Below are 21,190 nucleotides of genomic sequence, written 5' to 3' on the forward strand. Positions count from 1 at the left end.
TATAAAACAGTGCAATATCTAATTATTAACAAGAAATATATTTTTATTTATAGTTGTTTCCTTTTTATGTATCTACTTTTGTAAACTTACCAGTGCAACAGTATAATTTGTAGTAGGCACACTGTGATTTTTTTACCTAAGAGGATTTTTAATTGATTTAAGCTATTATCTACAATTCTCCTCTCTTCAGACCTTAAATGCTGCCAATTATATTACTCATACCCATCAGTAATACCATATTTGTTGTCTACCCCAGTGAGGATCACGGCAGAAAAAAGTACTTTTGTGTTCAGCTCTCTTAACAAGAGGAACCAGTTGGCAAGCGATGCATGTTTCAGCCATTGAGTGCACAGGGTGCACATCTCCTTGTTGGGCTCAGCACTGCAACACCAGGAAGAACAGTTCTGCGGGTTCACGCCGGGGAGCCTGGGGTAGTTTGACACCTTTGTGGTGGCTGAGCCTGTTGCGATTGAGGGCACGGACTCCGTTCCAGTGCAAAAACAAAGACCTTTATTTAAGAATGCATATACTTATATACCCTAGGCAGAACAATAGGTAATTCAAGGAGAAAAATTGCTAATTTTCTACTTATGCTTACTCTCTCAAACTACATAATTCAGCATATGCTTTAACAGATAGAAATAACTACAGTTCTTAGCAACCAAGGTCCTTCTTGCAGTCTTGTATCTTCTTCTTCCGTGTCTTCTTCTCCTGCTTACTGTTCCCACAGCTTTCTGCCAACTAGTGCAACAATGTCCATTGTCCCAGGCCCGAGGGACGTGACATTGTTCACCTCCATAATTCCCCCTTCTTCGTTTATAATTAAAACAGCCTTTAATGCTTTGTCTATAGCTTGTTGAATGCATTGCAAGAAAAGCAATGTGTATTGTTTTCTGTAGATTACCTTGCCCTTTGCTCATAATGACTTAGGTTTTTAGGCAACTTTTTCGCACACTCTTACTGTCTTTTCCCACTGTTCTTCAGGTACTTCCCACTGATCAGGAACCAGCCTTTTCTTTCCACACACTAAGGCTACTATGTTAGCTTCCCTAAGTGGGAGCACTCGTTCTCGTGGGTCACAAATTCTACAAAATTCTCGTCTTCGAGAAGAGGCACAGTACCACTTTTTGTCACACGCCTTACATTGACACAGTACCCAGGACTGGTGGTCAGTGGTATGACATTCAATACAGGGTATAGCAGAAGGCAAAAGTTTTTCCAACCACCAGTTCTCTAGGCTATCATGTTGCCAATCTAGGGCTAATAACCGTATGTTTCTTGTATAATAGGCTCCGCCTAGCACTGGTTCATCAAAAACACTGTATCCATATTCCCATAATGGGCCCCCACTTCTCCCAAGTCCAAACCAACGTCTTAGGGACATTGGTGGTTCAGTATCCACAAAACATTCTGCTGGTCCTCTTCCGAGGGTCGGTCTGAGGGTCTGGATCTGTAAGGTCGTATGCAACGCACAGGCGTCCACCGTGGTCCTTTATCTGTGGAAACACAAGCATAACCTGTACAACAAGGAGATATGCACCATGTGCACTCAATGGCTGAAACATAGATCGCTCTCCCAGCTACCCGCCCGCTCTCCCGGCCACGGACCCTCCGCTGCCTCTGTCCGGCACGGCCCGCGGCGGCAGGTCCCGGGCCGGGAGCGGGGCTGGGTAGGAGCCGGGTCGGGAGAGGGGCGATTCTGCGGGGCAGGGACGCTCACGCTGCCTTTCCGTGGCGGAAGTGGCGCTGGGGCGCGGGAGGGGTTCCGGGGCAGCGGCAGCGGTTCCGGGGCAGCGGTGGCATCGTCGCCGCGATCACCGCCATGACGACGCTCCGCGCCTTCACCTGCGATGACCTCTTCCGATTCAACAACATGTGAGCGCCGCCCGGCCCCGCTCTCCCCTGTCCCTCCTCCGAGCCCCTGCGCGCTTCCCCTTCCCCCGGCGTGCTCGGTGCTCCCCGCCGGGCCCGGGCTTGGGCCCGCGCTGAGCGCCGCTCTCTCTCCCCCACAGCAACCTGGACCCGCTGACCGAGACCGTATCCTTCCCGCCGGGGCGGGGGCGCGGGGCCGGGCGCGGGCGGCGCAGCCGTGGCGGCCGCAGTTGCTCCTTAACCGAGCGCCCAGTACGGGATCCCCTTCTACCTGCAGTACCTCGCCCACTGGCCCGAGTACTTCATCGTCGCCGAGGCGCCTGGCGGGGAGCTGATGGGTTACAGTGAGTGCCGGGTGCTCCGGCGGTAACGTCTCCCTTCGTTGCCTATTTGGGGCATTTTAACGCGGGAGCTTTTCCTACTCTTCGCGTTTTCCACCGACCAGGGAAGAGGAAGGTTGCGTTGCATCTTTCCGTTTCATAAACATCTAAGGGTGTTACGTAGGACTCACGGCAGCAGCTTCCAGTTAGACGTTCCTAGTGCAGCGAGGAGCCTTGGCTGTGGTAACGTCCACCTGGATTTGGTACAGGCGAATAGGTGTTTCTGTAATCCTGGAATCCAAGTCACTGTGCTCAGCTCTGATCACACACAGTCAGTAAGCGCACTGGGCTTGGCTTTTGCATTGTCCTGTAAGGGAAAGCTCTGGTTCTGGATGTCTTTGCTCAGTTACTGTGGAATTTTTTTTTTTTTTCAGAAATCATGCCAGAGAGAGCTACCAAGAGGTGGGGTGGGGCAGGGCGGCAGATCTTTGCAGGGATCCAAGAAATAAAGTATTTAACACAGTGAAGCTTAAAGTAGGTGCTGTACAGAACATTTCTCTGTACTCACCACAATAGTGGCTTATTAGCAGTGACTGATATCTGTAAGAGCATTGTGTGGAAGTGTGAATGTTCATTGATGAACTAACACTGGTTTAGCCCTTTGTAGAAAGGAGAGAAACTAGAAAGAAGCCCCCTGCCTCCCCCTCCCCCCCTTTTTTTTTTCCCCTTAAACATACTGTGTTTGCAGGGCCTTGGCTTTCTGTTGGCAGATTGGCAAAGCTTCCTGAGCTCAATTCCCTCACAGTCTCCGAAAGTCTCAAATCTTTGCTGGGATGGTAGTTTTGAGCTTCTGGCCTTTTGTTCCTCTCTTATTTTAGTCAAATCCTAAATTCTGTTCAGTGAAAGACTCGTGAGAATTGCTTAAAATTCACATTTAGAAGTCACACCTCAAGCAAGGAATTTGCAAAGTTGTTTTTCTTTACGCTAGTCAAGAAATTGCTGTAATACTTGAGCAAAATGACATCCTCTGTGGTTGCTGAATCATAGAGTGATAAGGTAGACATTCCTGTTTGGGCCTTTACTACAACCATTGCAACGTTTGTTTATACACGGCTTATTCCTCTTGTGAAGTTATGTGGTTGCAGGGGGTGTGTTACTCCAAAGGTGCTGATGCTCTGTATGTTCACAGTCATGGGGAAAGCCGAGGGCTCCGTGGCTAGGGAAGAATGGCACGGACATGTTACTGCTCTTTCTGTTGCACCAGAATTCCGACGGCTGGGTTTGGCCGCTAAATTGATGGAGCTACTGGAAGAAATTTCAGAAAAGTGAGTGATATGCCTATCTTTAAACTTACCTTTAAAAGTAATATTCTTACAGGCACCTGTCCCTGGCTCACGTATTTGATGTGCATGAAACAGACACAGAAATTTGCTGTAAGCAGTGTTCTGATTTTCTGAAATTCCTCGTAGTTGGAGAACAGGAATTATGAAAGTTGCTTAGTGGTTTAAAATCTCACGATTTCTCTGAGCCAGATTGAGTAGGACATAGCCTGAATTCCAGTAGAGATACTGTATAAAAGACCCTTTTCTTGACAGGAAAAGAGCTTTGTGAAACATCAGCAGTGTTTCCTGTTGTAGGGCCTCCAACATACTTGTTCAGTAACTGTGAGCTTTGTGCAATGCATTCAGGCACAGTCTTGAACAAATTTTGTACTGCCGACAAAATTATTTTTTTACCTTACTTTCCATCTTCTTGGTTACTTGTATCTATGAAAATTTAATTTAATGTCAAATGAACCCACAGTGAAATGTCCTTAACTCATTCTAGTGGGGCAACTCCACTTGGTAAAAACAGAAAATAATACAATATTTTGCAAAATTTGCCTTGTGAGGTAAAGGGCTGTCCCCCATTAGGCAAGTGAATTTTTGTGACTTATTCCATCCCTCCTAATACAACACAATCTAAAATGTGGATTTTTCTTTTTTTTTTTTTTAAATCATGTCACATGGATATGAAGCTTGTGTGCCTGTTCAGCTTGTCCTGTTCTTTCTGTTCACATTTCTGAAGCCACTGGCTGGTATAGAAGGGCTGTGTGACAAAAATAAAATGAAATCTATGCCTATACTTGAATTTTCCCTTGGTAAAGGAGTCCATCTGTTATTACAGTGTGAAAGATGTTTGATTAGTGTACTACATCATCAGACTTGCTTTGATATGGTTACAGTTTATGGGTTGTTACTTAGAAATACATTCACCTACTGTTCCTTAATGTGTTTTTTCTTTGTTTGTTTTTTCCTCCCCCCCCCCCCCCCCCCGCTAAAGAAAGGGTGGATTTTTTGTTGATCTCTTTGTGAGAGTATCCAATCAGGTTGCTGTAAATATGTATAAGCAACTAGGCTACAGTGTGTACCGGACAGTGTTAGAGTACTACTCTGCCAGCAGTGGGGAGCCAGATGAAGATGCTTATGGTAAGTATTTGTTCTGCCTCAAGTTGAATGGAATGATTCTCACGTTGAGGGTTCCTGGGCTTGTTTGTAAGACTATTATTATTATTTTTTTTTTTTGTATATGAAACAATTTCAGATAGTTGTTGATGAATTGGATTTTGTATCTTCCTTTAGATAACTTTTCCTACTGAAGATTACATCAGTTACAAAACCTAATCTTGCAGTTTACACATTTTGTAGCATCTCTGGCAAAATAACCTACAAAATAAGAATAAAAAATGAAGAGGAATGGAAATGCTTTCTTCCTTACTTCCCATAACTGGGACTTGAAACTTTGTTTTTCTCAGATGTCTAGCTACAAATTTACAAGTGTCAGTGGCCCACAGTCACAGAGAATTGGGTGACATTTTCAGTGTAAAAGGGAAGGAGTAGGGAAATTCAACTATGTTAATGTTGATTCTGTTAACACAAGTGCTTCTTCTTTCTAGATATTTTTTTTCTTTTAAGTATCCTTCCAAAGGGTTACGTAGCCATGCTGTGTGTCATTTCTGTTCTTGCACTATTCATTCAATATGTAGGATCACTATGAAATATAAGGGCTACTGACAGACATCTACTATTGTTGCAGGCATCTTAAATCATATATTTGTCCCTTTAGCCTGCCACTTCCTCTCCATTCAGTCGAGTTTCATGCAGTGTTATATTTCAGTTGATAACATTGCTGCTGAACAACATTAAGGACATTAAATTACTAGAGCGTGTCTAGAGGAGAGCAGCCAAGATGGTGAAAGGTCTCAAGGGCAGGACTTAGGAGGAGCAGCTAATGTCCATGGGCTTGTTCCGCTTGAAGAAGAGAAGGCTGAGGTGTGCCCTCATCACAGTCTAAACCTTCCTCAACTACGCACCACTCTCTCTGGTGAGGAGATGGAGCGAAGCTGAGTCAGGGGAGGTTCAGACTGGATGTTAAGAAAAGGCTTTTCACTGAGAGGGTGGTTGGTAACTATAACGGGCTCTCCAGGGAAATGGTCATGACACCAAACCCATCAGAGTTCAGGAAGAGTCTGGACAATGCTCTTAACCATATGGTTTAGTTTTAGGTAGTCCTGTGAAGCAGGGAGTTGGATCCTTATGGGTCCCTTCCAACTTGAGATATTCTATGATTCTAGGAAATTTTCTTGATTAAAAATGATCTTATTTTAATAGAGAATTCACTTCATATGGCTTTGTACAATGATCGCTGTGACTATAATAGCATTTTTTCCTTTTGCCACAGATATGAGGAAAGCTCTTTCCAGAGATACAGAGAAGAAATCAGTTATACCTCTACCTCATCCAGTGAGGCCAGAAGACATTGAGTAACTGTAAGCTGTGATTCTCAGGCAACTTACTAAGTGTCAGGTCTGTCCCCCCCAACCTCCAAAGAACTTATGGATGAGAAATTTTAGGCTGAATGTTTTTCCCTTGAAATACCAAAAAACAATGTTGAGAAGCTGACTAACACTGCTTCTGTAGGTAATGGCTGTATACTGTCACACTTACTCTATTATTTTTCCTTTCAAATACTGGAAATTCAGAGACTATTAAAATGGAATTACCTCCTGTGTGGTCGTTTTCTTGGTATTCTTTCAAACCAAAATACCTGAGATCGGTCGTAGTAAAAACTCTTTAAAATGCATTTATTCATGACCAGTGAAAATACTGTACAATACCCAAGAAACTTGGAGAAAAGTCTTTCCTCTCTTCATGGCACAGGCATAGGACTGAATTTTTCTTGTATTCCCCTTGCTCAATTTCAGTGTAGGTTTTCCAAAGAACCTGTTCAAGAGAAGTCCCTTATGTTCACATGTCCTGCTTCCAGCCAGGACAGGGTTAGTGTTTGCAGTAGCCAGGAGGGGCATGGCCAGGACAGGGAAGGGGTTCAGGGGTTTCTTCTGGTCGGGTCGGGTCAGGCTCTTTGGGGAGCATTTACATGTGAACCACTCTGCTATTCTTGTACAGTTTTGTCATTAATACTGTTGCTGTTTGTTTTCTTATGTCATTGCTGTTTCCAGTAAATTGGTCTTATCTCAGCCCATGATCTTTACCTTTTTTACCTCCAGTTCTCCTCTCCATCCGCAGGGGAAGGGAGGGGGGAGGAGGGAGTGAGCGAGTGGCGCATGGTTTCAGTGGGAACACCAAATGGGAGAGTACCATTCCTAAACCACGACATCATAATGTCTTCAAACAACCCTATATCTAGCACTAGATAATAGAGTTTATGTGGTTTTAGTGGAGGAGCATGGAAAAATGTGGAATTGCAGAAACAAAATTCAGAGATCAGAGTATTAATTGACTGTACAAGCTTGGATTAAGACCCAGCAGTATCTTGTACACAGAATCCATTTAGCTTACTGCTGTAAGCATGTGTCTCCCTCCATGTTTTGTCATAGGTTTTATAGCCCTGCATACTGTGCCAAGAAGCAGATGCTCAGTTAATGAGTCACAGGCTAAGCCGCTGTGGTGAGCAGTTCGGGAGTGCAGCCCATCCGGGGTGCCTTGTCGCTGAGCGGTCGCCGCCGCCGCCTGGTGACGGAGGTGCGGAGCTGCAGGTCCTGCACGGCGGGGCTGCCTCCCGGGAGGGAAACTCAGCTGGGGCTGGAGGAACAGCTTGGAGATTTCTTATTTGGTATGAATGTGCAAAGCAGGGAGTGAGGTGGGATATAAACACTGCAGGTGTTCAGGCAGGTAAGCCAGCACTCAAGGGAGGGGGTCACTTTGCTGAATACCTGAAGTTCCAATTGCCTCTCTCAGGACTAGTCACAAGAAGTTTCCAGTTTGGGGCTGGGCTCTGAAATGAAGGAACCTCCAACTGCTTCTTCTGATGAATCTGTAAGTATGGGAGGCTGTAGGAAGCTTGCTGCTGTGACCAGCCAGTAACATCCACTGATAGCTGTTAAAAAGAGTGGCTTTTATTTCCTTGGTACACAAAACATGATGGTAATCGTTGAACTCACTTGCTAAGTTAGTTGTGCATTGCTTGAGCAATGCTTGCCTCTTTTCCTAGAGGGATGATCTGTCCTGCCTTGGAAGCAAGAGAATGTCCTGGTATCTGGTGCTTTTGTTATTTTTTTTTCCCCTGCTTATCTTGTTGTGAGTCACTGGGACATGCTCCCTTGGAGCCTTACCTAGTGCCTTGTGTGGTTATTGTCAGCACTGGGGGAAGAGGAACGGCAAAGCTTGCCAGGGGAGGTTTAGGTTGGATATTAGAAAGAAATTTTTTACAAAGAGAGTAATCAGGCATTAGAATGGGCTGCCCAGGGAGGTGGTGGATTCACCGTCCCTGGAGGTTTTTAAGATGAGACTGGATGTGGCACTTAGTGCCATGGTCTAGTAACCACAGTGGTGTTGGATCAAGGGTTGGACTTGATGATCTCGGAGGTCTTTTCCAACCTGGTTGATTCTATGATTCTATGATAATATTGGACCATTTCCTCCTCTGTACAAAAGGATGTGTTTTTGGAAGTGGGATGTTGCCTGGTGCCACCGGCAGAGCTCTCTGGGTGCTTAACCCCTCTTTTCCTTTCCTCCTTCTTTCTTGGCTCTAATTGTCACTTGGATAATTTCAGAAGAGCTGTTAGATTCATTGGCTTGTGTAAATGTGCTGGTAATATCAGGGAGAGATGCTTGAACCAGTAGCCAATAACTTGGCTACAAGTAGAATTTCTGAAGGAATAACAACAGTAAAGGTAAGCAAATAGCAAGTTTCCAAGAATTTGTCTGTTTTGAACTCATCAAAGTTTTATTGCCACATGTTCTTTGGCACAGTGTTCCAAACGTCTGGTTTTGGGAAACACAGATTTTGAGGACTATCAGGGTGGTGTGTGGCCAAACGTTCGTCCTGCTGTGTGAATCAGTGGGGCTGCTGTTCCCACTCTTGGCATTGCCGGGGCCATGCTGTGATACTCAGACCTGACAGGTGGGCTGGGGGTGCTCGGTGGCTCCCTGTCAGAACAGCAAGGGGAGAGTGCCCATCCATAGGGTTACATTGTGAGTCAGGAGCATTTTTCACTGGCTGAAATTTTGTGGTTTTGCTATTGGAAGATGGAATAGAGTAAAATAAAAAATAATAATAATAAAAAAAGAAATAAAATTAGAAAAAGAAAAATAAAAAATATTTCCTGATGTACCCTAATGTGCCCAATATACCCCATGCTCATTAACCCCACGTCTGCTATTTTTACTATCTGTTTTCTATGATTGTTCTGTCTGAAATGGGAGTGTGTAGGGCACAGCTTCCTTCATGGTTCTGAGATTTTTTTTTAATTACTGAGTGGCCTAGCACTCAGATGCTCAGAGCTATCTTTTAATAATAAACCAGATAACTGACTGATATTAATTTCCATAACATCTTTTATTTTATATTGATTTTCTTCAACTGGGCAAAGAAAGAAGCTGAACCCAGCTCCTCCAGACTTGAGCTTTGGCTAAAACACTGGCAGCCATAGAGACTTAGGGACCAACCTTCATTTCAGTTCTGGTCTAAGTAACTGAGTGGAAGAGGATGTGGGGTTTGTTGTGCCATGGTTGCCATAGAATTATCTAAAAGATATTTAATTGCAGGACAGCAAACTTGAAAAAACAACAGTAACAGCATGAGTCTTCCAAATTTTTCTTCAGTTACTCTTGCTCCTGTTTGTCACTGCAAATATTTATATATGAGCCAGGATAGTTTATCCCTCCTGCCGCCTTAACAGCAACATAATTTTGCTTTGCAGATCTTTAGTCCCACTCACACAGAGACCTCAGCCTGCTTCAGGAAAGAGTGTAGCCGTTAACCCTTTTAAGAAGGACAGGAATTGTAGGACAGATAACACTGTTCGGGGCGAGCAGTGGAACCAGAAGTGGGATCTGGGAACAGTGGTTGTAAGGGGCTGTGCTGTGGCTGCCAGCCTGCCTTCCTCCCAACTCATCCTGTAAAACAAGCAGGATGAAAATTTTAAAGCCCCATTTGGGCATCTGCAATAACACAGGAAGGTCCCATAACACAGCACTGGAAGAAACCTAAGATTATTCTGTCTAAATCGATATACCTAACTATACCAGAGGCTCCAATATGCACACCCATCTCTTCTCTTTAACACTCAGTAACAGTGTTTATCCTCTTCAATGAGAAAGGTCTAGTGCTCAGCTCGATTCCTTCAGACTTTCGTCAATGGTCATATTTTCTACAACTGCCAGGTGTGTTGCTGTCCTCTGGACACCTCCCAGTTTGTTCCAAAAGTTGAGCCCAGTGTCCTGAATGTGGCCTTCCACTGTCGAGCCCCCATGCTGCTGGTGCAATCATCCCATTAACAGATCTCAGAACAAAACTTTTATTTTTTTCTCTGCTTGCAACACCCCAGCACTAGTGGTTTATATCTGGTTTGTGACCCAGTATGTTTCAATGGTTTGTTTTTGTGATAGCCCTTTCTGGTTTTGCACTTGATTATGTCTGTGGGTTTTTGTTTGTTTGGTTGTTTGTTTGGTTGGTTTTTTTTAGATGGGGAGGCACCTCTGCAAGCTTTGCAGCAAAGGCACATTAAAAGCAGATACACACAGCCAGTAAGGGGGTTCTCAAAGGGCTGCTTAGTGAAATGGGGAAAAAAAACCAATTGGAAGACAAAAGATAATAATTAATTTTCCTGGGCCAGCAATGCCACAACTCTGAGAGGAGATGGTAGACATTTAGACTCCAACAGGGAAGAGACTAAAAGACCATCAGCAGTCAGAGGAAAGGACCATTTAGCAAACACTGGTGGTTTAATTTGCTCCTGTTTTAGCTTCAACCTCCTGCTTACACGATTCAGGCTTTGAAGTGCCACATTAACTGTACCAAAGCATTGTCCCTGAGGATTGAAGGCAAAACTCACGCAGACTCTTAGCTCGAAACATACAGTAGCACTTCCAAAGTCAACATTTTTACACTTATTAGCAGCATCCTCGGGATTTCCTATTCAATCCAAGCCTTCTGGAAGAACTCACAGTAGCTACTGTTTCTTTTTCAAGGACAGATTTACTTGTGGGCACATGTGGTACCTCGCAAGCACTGAGAGAGAATGTAAAATTTGATAAGACAATCCTGATAAGATATAGTTTTATATAGTTTACAGTTTTATAGTTGGAAACCAGACCTTTTATTTTTACTATCCCCTTTATCAAAATTACAGAAACCTCCCTGGGACGTGACTCAAGACAGCAGCAGAACAAAGCGCCAGGCTGGCCATACCTGTTTGGAGTCGATGTTCGCCCTCCCTGCCCCTTTCATTACCACCTCCTTGAGACAGGCATGTGTGGTGGCTGTGACTTACCCCCGTGTCACAGCTTTACGTCACGTCTGCTGATCCGGGTTGAGAACTGAGCAGCAGTAGAAGGACCCTTGGCATTCATGTCGTGCACAATCCCCTCCGAAGCCCAAGGGGAGGAGGGAGCACAGCGAGGCCCTGTGGCAGCTCTGCTCTGGGTGGAGGGCGCTGCTGGAGGAAGAGAGGTGCCTGCTCGCCAGCCGGGTGTCAGTGCCACATTAACCATGGCCAGGGGGACGAGGGCAGCCTGAACCTGCAGCTGCCTGCCCTCACCGAGAGCTTAATCATTTTTAAATTTGGAGAATGAATGCCATGACCTGCAATTATTCATCTTTTGTGTTGTTAGCTACAGCTCCCTGCAGTGTGCCAAATCACACAGTTCCAGACCGGTTTGGTGGCTGGACTTTATCAACAGCCCCATCTTTACACTCCTCTGCCTGCCCTCTCCCTAAACCACTCCATCAGCCCCCCTGCCCAGTCCCTGGTGAGGGGCTTCCAAGAGCTGGGCAGGATCAGCACTGCATGCGAAGTCCCCAGGGTGATGATGGACCCCTCAGGGTGGCACATGGCCAGCAGGCACTACACAATGGTGCCACCGAGGCACTGGGCCATCCCAGCAGGCTCCAGGCGACGGGGGTGGGGAGCCCCAGGAGTGCTGTGTACCATGCAGGGAACGTGCTGTGCCACCTCCCAGAGCGGCTCCTGCCGGCTGCCCCATGGCAGCACCAAGGGTGCACTATCAGAAAAAAAAATCCACATCAAAAATATGCCTTACCTGGCAGCAGATTGCAGTTGTTGCCACCAAGAAGAGCCCAGGCCCCAGCACAACCCCCTCCCATTTCTGGTTTTAGCCCTAAAATATTCATTTCTCCAATGCATTTTTTAGACATCCACGGTCTTGAGCAGGGAGATGCCCATGAAATGCCAGGAGACCTGCCAGTGCTGCCGCTGTGTCTTCCAGATCTCACAGGACCAGGAGCTGCCATAGGCACCACTCACTTCTGTGACTACTCGTGGGACAGACCTAACCCCAAGAGCAGCTGGTGGCCAATATATTATCGCCCTTGTTCCTGCTGGGCTGTGACTGGAAGAGCTGAGCTCTTCAGCAATTTTCCAGGTGGGCTGAAGGACCAGCAGGTGCTGAGCCCATGGGGACAGAGGTGTAAGAGCAGCCAGGACCAGGGACAGAGTGCCCAAGCCTCCTGCAGACACACAGCTTGTCTGTGTGCAGCACTATGGAGCTGCAGCGTTGCAGAACCTCTTTGGTTGTTTCTTCATGCCCAGCCAAGGCTGCGAGGTTCCCGAAGGAAAGACAGTCCATAAGATGATGCTTAATAATGGGACACCTGGCTTTGAGAAGTCTTCAGATCTACTCAATTAATATAAACAAGACTTCATTTAATTTGTTGTTCCAATTATCACTCACATTTAAGTGCACTATTCACTACAGAATTGTAGTTTTACACTTCTAAGTGATATGCAGGACTTGGTTTGGGGCATCTCCTGCTTCATGAGCTATGCTTATAATTAGACTTTTGATTTGTCACGAGGTCATGGGAGTTACCTAGAAGATGGGACATGGGTAGGGCCCATGTGATACATTTTTATCCTGTGTGAAGCAGGCTGGTCATAGGTGCTGTTCCAACAGAGTTGGGAAGCAGCCATGCAGAATGCTGAGGATAGATTCACACAGATGGTTATATATTTGTATGTGGGTTATAAAAAATAACATTATTTAAACCAGGAATAAACAAATAATTGTACATAAAATTATAGATAAGTACAATCTCCCTACTATCAGAAGTAAAATTCCAGAGGTGCTATAAATAGTAACATTTCTAAAACCACATCCAAAGAAAACTTTATCATAACAAAACTTGGTTTATATTTAGTGGTATCGGGTTTTACTATTTTTTGAAGATGCCTAAATAGACCTTTGACAGCTGCTACTGTCAGACAGTGGTATTTTTGCTGCTGGAACCATGGCATTTAACAGATCGAAAAGCAGATAATGTAATAACATTACAGATAATGTAATAACATACTTACATGAGTAACATTTTAGAAGTAGTAGTCATGGTCTTTAAATAAAAGTGGGTAAATCAGAGCTGAGTCAACTTCACTCCTAGATGAAAGAAAGCTCCAGTTGCTTCAACTTTGACAATGTCAAAAACATTCCTTAAAAACTAAAGGGCCAAAAATTTAAACCCCATAATTGGAAAGATGCCTGAGTGCCTGTGGGCTCTCCAAGGGGAGCAGTGATGTGGAACCTGTGAGGAGTCCACATGCAGGTGGGAACCAGATGCTGCACATTGACTGACCGGGGACCATCGGGACTCCTTCAGAGAAACCAGGCACCGTCTCTCCTCACCACTTTCAAAATGTGGCAAGAACTGTAAGGAGTTCCCAGCTGCATTTGGTGGACAGGCAGTCTCAGTCACTGTGGCACCTCAGGAAGCTCAAGGTCCTTATCCTCACAGTGGCATCTCCCACTAGAACCTATGCAGAAGGGGGATACACAGAAATCAAATGAACAGAACACAGCAGTGCCACCCCCTCGCAGAGAAGGCTTTTAATTTACTATTCATAGAGACAACACATCACAAGAGAGTTGCTTGTCTCCCAGCCAAACATGGAGACCAAATAAAGCATTAGCAAAACCCCACTTTGCTGGGCTGGGTGAGGCAGCAGTTGTGTCATCTTCGGCATGTTGATACAAATACATGCTGGATCCAGCTTGCTTTTGAAATAACAGCTCACTCAATCTTTATTGTGGGATTAAATGAATCAGCAGCCCTTCAGGACAGCTCCTGATGGAGCCTGTTACTACCATTTGTATCGAATCAGTGGTTATCAGCCCACAGGAAATTATTGTAGCAAGTCAAAATATTCAGTCTGACTGCCGCAGGGGAGGATGAACTACTTATACCAAATCCTGGTGTTATCTCATCCCTGGCACCTCTTCTAATCAATGTTTGGCTTCACTGGCTAAAAGCTCTTTGGACTTCAACACCAAAGCTCACACTTCTGTTGCAAAGGGTGAGAAGGGACAGAGGGCAAGAGAAGAGGGGGAGAGAGAAGTCAATTGTCATCCACCAGAGATTCCTGTCTGGCAACTCTCACCCCAAGTCATTTGGGTTTAAATCCTTTGAGACACTGAGTAGTCACTCACCTCTTATTATTCCTTTCAGCTTCCTAACCTTTTGTCAGGGCACTGAGTGTCAGTACCTGGTGCTGCTGCTCCTGAATGTGACAGTTGAGGCTGTGAACACCCACAACACCACTGGGATGGCCCAATCTCATTCAGACAAAAAGGGCTTACAACCACAGCTAGTAGCTGAGCAGCCCAATGAAGAGTCAGTAGCATCAGTTTTAGTTAAACAGAGGAGTAGCCCTCTGCACTGGAAGTCTCCTGTGACTATCTGCATCCCCTGAGACTCCCTCATGTCAATCTATCTGTGATCTCCCAGCTCATTTGAACCACTCCCACTGGACACAAAGGTCTCAGGACTCACACAGAAGTAAATCCTCAAGTCATTTGCAAAACCTCTGAACCTCAGCCATCGCGAATTAAGCAGACCACACACAAGCTGAGCGAGCACAGGAGCATGATTTTCCTTCTCTTATAACTGTGTTTACAGATAGACTCAGAGTTCTGCAAGTCATCCTGCTACCTTTTGCAGAACCACAAGCCATATTCATACTCCTGCAGAGAGAAGGAGTCAAAGCTACTTCACCTCAATAATTCCTTAACAATTTTGCTGACTATAAAATGGATAAAGATGGCAGATTCTGGTATTTTCCTGGTACTGATTGGGTGAGATTAGAGGCACAGAAGTAATGGAATATCAGGATGCTGAGGATTTGCTGGGAAGCAGCTTTGGGGATTGCCTTCATCCTCTTCCTGAGAGTCCTTACCTATGCACAGGCAAGCATAAAATTGCATCCATGACTTACAGAACTTGAACCAGAGAACACTTTTATCTTGATTTCTGAATAGAATGAGGCATGGGCAGCTGTATCCCTTTTTGCCTGAGTAGTCCCTCATAATTTCTGAAATCATCAGTCACTTTCAATAAAACTTGGCAGAGAGGAAAAGATCTAAAGGTGTTGCCTTACCAACAGGTTTGGGGAAAATAAACGTGTGGATAGAGGAGAGTCTGCTCCTGCCTCCATAGAAGAAAGGACTGTGGGGCACCTCAGCCACCACTGGGGACAGGGGGCATAAGCACTTACCAGAAAGTCTCCAGCCAGAGCTCATGCTGTGTTCCACAGTTCCTCCATCCTTGGGCTTGGCTTAGTTTCTGTGAATCAGCAAAGCTCTTGGTACCCATGGAGACAAAAATGTGGGCAGGAACTTTGCCAGGGGAGGGGTTCAGGAGATTACCCTCCTGCCTGGATCCCCTCATGCTGGGAAGGAGCTGAATGCCCACAGCAGCTTCTCTCCAGTTCAGAGAAGTCAATCAGAAAACAGATTTCTATGCTTCTGCTGTTCAGAAAACTCACAAATTAACAGTTTAGAACTCCCTACTCAGTTTTTTTAAGTGCAAAAATCAGTCATAAGCTTAGGATCTACTTTTCTTCTGCCAAAGTATTATTCTCCAACATTTTGAACTAATACATGGAAACTTAACTATTTTTGTTATTGTTGGTATTCTGACCTTTAAAGAACCCAAGACTAAAATCTCTGCTCAACCATATTTATTTCGTTTTGTGGTTCTCTGGCCTGCGAAATTGAAGGGTTGCTCTAGGACCCATTACTGCTGGAATTTATCTGTTTAGAGAGGTCTGTGCTTTGAAGAACAAAGCAGAACACATAAAAAATTACATGGACTGGTGTACGAAGGCAGCCAGCCTGCTGCTGCTGTGCCTCTTGCTATAGGGACAGTTTCCCATATAGCAGAAACTTATCATCTAAACCATGACATTAAATGTCTTCACCTCACAAATGCCAACACACACAGGGCTCCTTTCACAGAAAAGGGTCTACTGAAAGCAACGTAACTGCAGAAAGTTAAAGCTAAGCTTGGGGGTGAGCTACTGCAAGTTCACAGTCCACAGGCCCTGTATCCTTATAGGCACAAAACCTTATGTTTCTAATTAAATTAACTCATTTGTACCTGTGGGAAAATGCCAGCCCAGTATCACAGAGTGCACTGCACGAACAAATACAGTAACATTCATAACAACTGATGCATTAACTGGGATTTGAATAGAATCATTTAAGTATTAATAACATTTCCATCTCTGGAGGTCAAGCCTTTTCACTTCCATGCATTTTGACATCCTTTAGCAACTGAACATATTCCTCATAGAAATCTAAGTAAAGCCAACACACCAAGCATTTGTTTGCATAAATACAAATGGAACCTGGAGATAAAATTAGTGCTACAGTACTGTGAAAGTCTAGCATATGCAAAAGAATCTTAACATTTAGGGACAATACAGTAGATATATATTCTTAACTATTATACATAGGAAATGCAATAACAGGTGAGACAACAATGATGCTCCCAGGCCAGTATCCCATCTCCTTCCACAGCAGCTTTAGGAGAAAAGCTAAAGAACCTCTCTCTAGATGAGAAGCACATTCCCAGGAATCACCTACCAAACCCCCAGGCAATTATTTGCGCTCAGAAACAAGACTTCCATATTTTCATATATCTCAAAGCAAGTCAGGTGAACTAAAGGTCAGGGATGGTAAGTGTGCTGACTTACTCCTGGCCTACAGATATGCACAATGTTAGGTTTCCTTTGGGGTTTTTTGGAGGTGCGGGCGTTGTTTGTTTTGCCATAGTTTTTTTAATGGGAGTTTTTGTTTATACCTTTTGGCTTTTTTAGAGAAGTTAGACCATATCTATGGTTTCAGTGAAATTAACAGTTCAGCTAAAACACAGCTATTGCTGAGAACAGATTAATAAGTGATTTGTGCTTTTTTTATTTTGCATGTTGACATTCTTATAGTGCTATATATCAGAATCCTAAATGCATGATTGGGATTTTAGAAAAGACTAGTTCAGAAAAAAGAGCTGTCCCTAACATAGTTGTCTGTGCTAAATACAGCAGAGGTTAGTTTGAAAATTAATTTATTTCAACACACAGAGGAGGAAATGCATGAATGCACATACAAGACAATTCAAAATAGGATACCTATGAGCTGCAAAGTAGCACTTCTAAACAGGCTGGAAAAAACCAGATGCTTCTGCCTGCTGCAATGAAAAAGCACTATCAACATTATAAAAATGTGTACAAAAGAAGCCAGGGATCAATTGCTACTTGAAAGATAGGCCAGATGTCTTGAAGAATGGGTCAAAGCATATTAGCATCTGAATTCCCTATCTTTCAAAAGATCTTGGGAGTGAGGGTAAACTATTATGACCTAATTCCTCATTTCCATATTTTTTTTTCTTTTCCCATGCTAGAATCATACCTAGTCACTGCAAAGTGTAGCATTTAAGGAGGACAGTTTTACAAAGATTTCTAGAAAATAAGTAATCTGTATGACTCCAGATAGCAAGAAGGGGAAATAATAGAGCTGCTGGCTCATGACAAGTGGAAAATCTTCTGTAGTTACTAGCGATGTGTATCATCCAGGGTTATTTTTCAGACCTACTACAGTTCACCATTTAGTCTCACAAATGGCTGCACCAGAATAAGGAGGAATAGGCGCACGGGGGAAAGTGGGATCAATTAGTGATCAAGTGATTTAATTAGAATTATAGGCTAGGATAAATAACAGAATTTCCTTGCCTTCTTCTTTTTAACATTTTCATATATTTTCACTTTTTGGCTCTAGTATTTCAAGCAGCAATTGGGGCCAAACCAAAGGCTGATCCTGCACTGCATCTGCTAGGATAGTGGCCAATAGCCAGAACCATAGGGGAAGAACATAAGAAATATGACAAGTTTAAAATGGTCCTTCCTCCATTATTTTCCAATAACCAGTAGCTTAGAATCTCCACGCAGAATTCACTAAAACTGTGCAAGAATCATATCAGAAGTACTGCCCCTACAGTTAATGGCTACTTGGAAGAGAGTTTTAAGTTTAAAAGAAAAGTATAAATATATATAAAATAAAGATCTGATCAGAGAAAGGCACCATCATGTCACACAGCTGCCATAATTTTTGCAGTTCAAATACATGCACAAGCTGTCATATGCACAAATACTGATGTATTTCACCAGTCTGCAGGAATTACTAAAAAAAACCCAAACTCATAAAAAAACCCATACATAGGGAAAGGTAATCACAGTAAGCAGTCCCAAAGCAGTGCAAAACCCATGCTCTAGAGTCACTCAAGCTGTAGCAATTTGGCTGCTCTCCCAGAGGGACTCATCACCCACACCACCCAGGTCAAACTGAAAGCACAGATATTAGGGAAACTTCTCTCCCACGCATATAGCTATTAAACAATGATCAGTCTAGCTGCTTATCCAGAAAGATTCAAAAGATCTATCATGTAAAATAAAACCTCATTGTTCCCAGCTTTTAATAATAGTTCTCTGAAAAGCATCTGTAATGATTGTAACCACACAGGCTTTATGGGAGAGCAAACCACAGAGGACAGACCATACATCTTTGCCCTGGGAAAAGCCGTGGAGCGTTTCTTTCTGGACCAAATGATCAACTGGAAAAGCAACTTTGGTTTGGGAGCAGATGGAGAGAGAAAAAAACAGGAGAATATCACAAAGGTTTTCAAACCATAATTGCTATGAAGATGTTGTCTTAGAAGTATCTGCCTGCTACTTGCCACAATGCAGCAGCTCACAAGGCTCTCTCAGGCACAAGAAAGGCCTCCAGCATCAGCAGGAACACACAAAACCTTGTAACTATCTAACTTAATGGTAACTCTTCCCTTGCCTTCCTCTGCCTCCTAAGAACTAAGGTCCTCAGGTTTCTGTGAGTGTTCACCCTAAAGCCTTCCCCAATACAATGTACCCTGACATATATAGACAGGATCAGGCACATGCAAAGCCAGTAGATACTGATATTACGGGATATTAGCGAAAAAGGGAACAGGGAAACCTTACAGAACTTGCCTTCACCAACTGACCTTTGCTGTGTTTTTTTTTTTTTTACTCAAGTATAAATAGTACTTTAATGGTTTCCTTGAGACAAACTATTCTGATAAATGTTTATGGAGTTAATAAGGAATTCCCCACTACATGAGTAGGTGAATGTTTAGACAGTTTGATATAGGAAACATTATACAGCCTATGCTGCAGCAGTTTGTAGGAAAGTTTGATGCAAGATCAGTTTCCTGTTCCAGTCATGTCACATTGCAATTTATAGCAGTAGACCATGAGGTAGCAGCTCCAAGGGAAGCATCCTGCAGAAACAAAGGGTATGCCACTGCAAATGGTACCATTCTCCAAGCACTAGTTTGCAAGCTTTTGGGGTTTGTTTTACTGGGACTTTTGGAGGGGTTTTTTTGGTTGGTTTTTTTAGTTTGTTTGTTGGGATTTTTTTTTTTTTAATGAGACAACAGAAAGAGACCTCAAACCCTCCCACTTACTTGTAGCAGAATGATTAGTAATACCTCTCAGACTTTAATCCAGACCAGGAGTCTACCGCATGAAGTGCTCTACAAACAAGGTTCTTTACAGAAGTCACCTTTTCCTGCTTACCTGGAGAAATCATCCACATGTAGTTACTGTGCAGCCTGAATCCCAAGCTCTGCAGGAGAGACCCAGTGTTTTATCTACTGCTGTAGATGTTCAAGATCTTCATCCAAGCTCTCTTTAGGGCCTGATTCAACCAAATTATACACAGCTTAGTATTGCTAGCAAACATGAAAATTTTATTAAAACATGCCCCGCTCCTACCCCCGCCCCATGGTAACATGAAACATTTCCCCATCAATGGTGTACAATCACCATTCAAACAGGAAACAAACCAAGAATTTTATTTTGAAGCAGCATTTTATTTTCCATTAGCTTTGCATACAGAGCTTCTGCCTAGCTAAGACAAACTGTGCACTGCAGGTAGCTGTAGGGACATGCTACACCCTGGCAATGCCACCTGTGTTGGGTTTGCATGGCAAGCTTTTGGTAGCAGAGGGGGCTACAGTGGTGGCTTTTGTGAGAAGACACTAGAAGCTTCCTCTCTCCCTGACAGAGTCAATGCCAGCCTGCTCCAAGACAGACCCACCACTGGCCAAAGCTGAGTCCAACAGCGGCGCTGGTAGCACCTCTGGGATAACATATTTAAGACAGGGATAAAAGTTTGTGCAACTGCAGCTGAAGAGAGAAACCACAGTGCCAACACCAAGGTCAGTGAGGAAGGACACAGAGAAGGTGCTCACACACCAGAGCAGAGATTGCCCTGGAGCCTGTGGTGCAAACTACGGTGAGACAGCTGTGTCCCTGCCGTGAAGGCCCATGGTGGAGCAGATAGCTACCTATGGCCCGTGGAGGAGCCCATGCTGGAGCAGGGGAATGCCCAGAGGAGGCTGTGATCACATGGAAAGCTCATGCTGGAGCAGGTTCGATGTCAGGACTTGTGATCCCACAGGGAACTCACACTGGAACAGCCTGTTCTGAAAGACTGCATCTCGTGGCAGGGAGCCACACTGGAGCGGTTTGTGAAGAACTGCAGCCTGTGGGAAGAACTCACGTTGGAGAAGTTCATGGAGAACTGTATCCTGTGGGAGGGGGCCCACAATGGAGCAGGGCAGGAGTGTGAGGAATCCTCACCCTGAGGAGGAAGAAGTGGCAGAGACTGATGAACTGATACATTCCCTGCCCCCCTGCACCACTGTGGGATGAAGAGTGAAGATCAGGAGTAAAGGTAAGCCTGGGAAGAAGGGAGGGGTGGGAGGAAAGTATTTTTAAGATTTGCTTTTATTTCTCATTATACTACTCTGATTTGATTGGTAATAATTTAATTTTGCCCCAAGCCAAGTCTGTAATTAGTGATCAATCTCTCCCTGTCCTTTTTTTATATTTTCTCTCTCCTGTCCAGTGAAGAGAGGAGTGATGGAGCAGCTTTGGTGGGCACCTGGTCTCCAGCCAGAGTCAACCCACCACACCACTGCCTCTACAAAGCACCATTTTACATACTTTTCAAAACACCAAAGCAGTGAAGTAGTATTTGCACAAGAAAATTGCATTATAATGGCAAAAAATGTGTGAAGGTTTTTAGCATTACTCAAATACAGCATCTACCTTGAATACTGGGCCACATCCATATGAGATAATGCATGTTTTGGGAGAGCTCTCCAAACAGAGC

At 44.2% G+C, this 21,190-nt stretch overlaps 1 protein-coding gene and 1 long non-coding RNA gene across 2 annotated transcripts; one reads left to right on the plus strand and one right to left on the minus strand.

Moving 5' to 3' along the window:
• Positions 1 to 487: 487 nt before the first annotated feature.
• LOC113972845 lies at positions 488 to 1,687 on the minus strand. Its single transcript, XR_003536035.1, has 2 exons — positions 1,609 to 1,687; positions 488 to 1,496 (listed from the first exon to the last, which is right to left on the minus strand). It is a non-coding gene; the product is annotated as an uncharacterized LOC113972845 (long non-coding RNA).
• A 22-nt stretch (positions 1,688 to 1,709) lies between these two features.
• Positions 1,710 to 6,240, plus strand: NAA20 (N(alpha)-acetyltransferase 20, NatB catalytic subunit). Its single transcript, XM_027694313.1, has 6 exons — positions 1,710 to 1,875; positions 2,013 to 2,037; positions 2,126 to 2,216; positions 3,382 to 3,517; positions 4,515 to 4,660; positions 5,913 to 6,240. The coding sequence occupies exons 1-6, from the start codon at positions 1,823 to 1,825 to the stop codon at positions 5,996 to 5,998; spliced, it is 537 nt and encodes a 178-aa protein (XP_027550114.1). The 5' UTR covers positions 1,710 to 1,822; the 3' UTR covers positions 5,999 to 6,240.
• Positions 6,241 to 21,190: the final 14,950 nt, after the last annotated feature.

Source organism: Neopelma chrysocephalum, unplaced genomic scaffold (genome assembly GCF_003984885.1).
Source record: "Neopelma chrysocephalum unplaced genomic scaffold, ASM398488v2 Primary Assembly neopelma1_97, whole genome shotgun sequence".
NCBI lineage: Eukaryota > Metazoa > Chordata > Aves > Passeriformes > Pipridae > Neopelma > Neopelma chrysocephalum.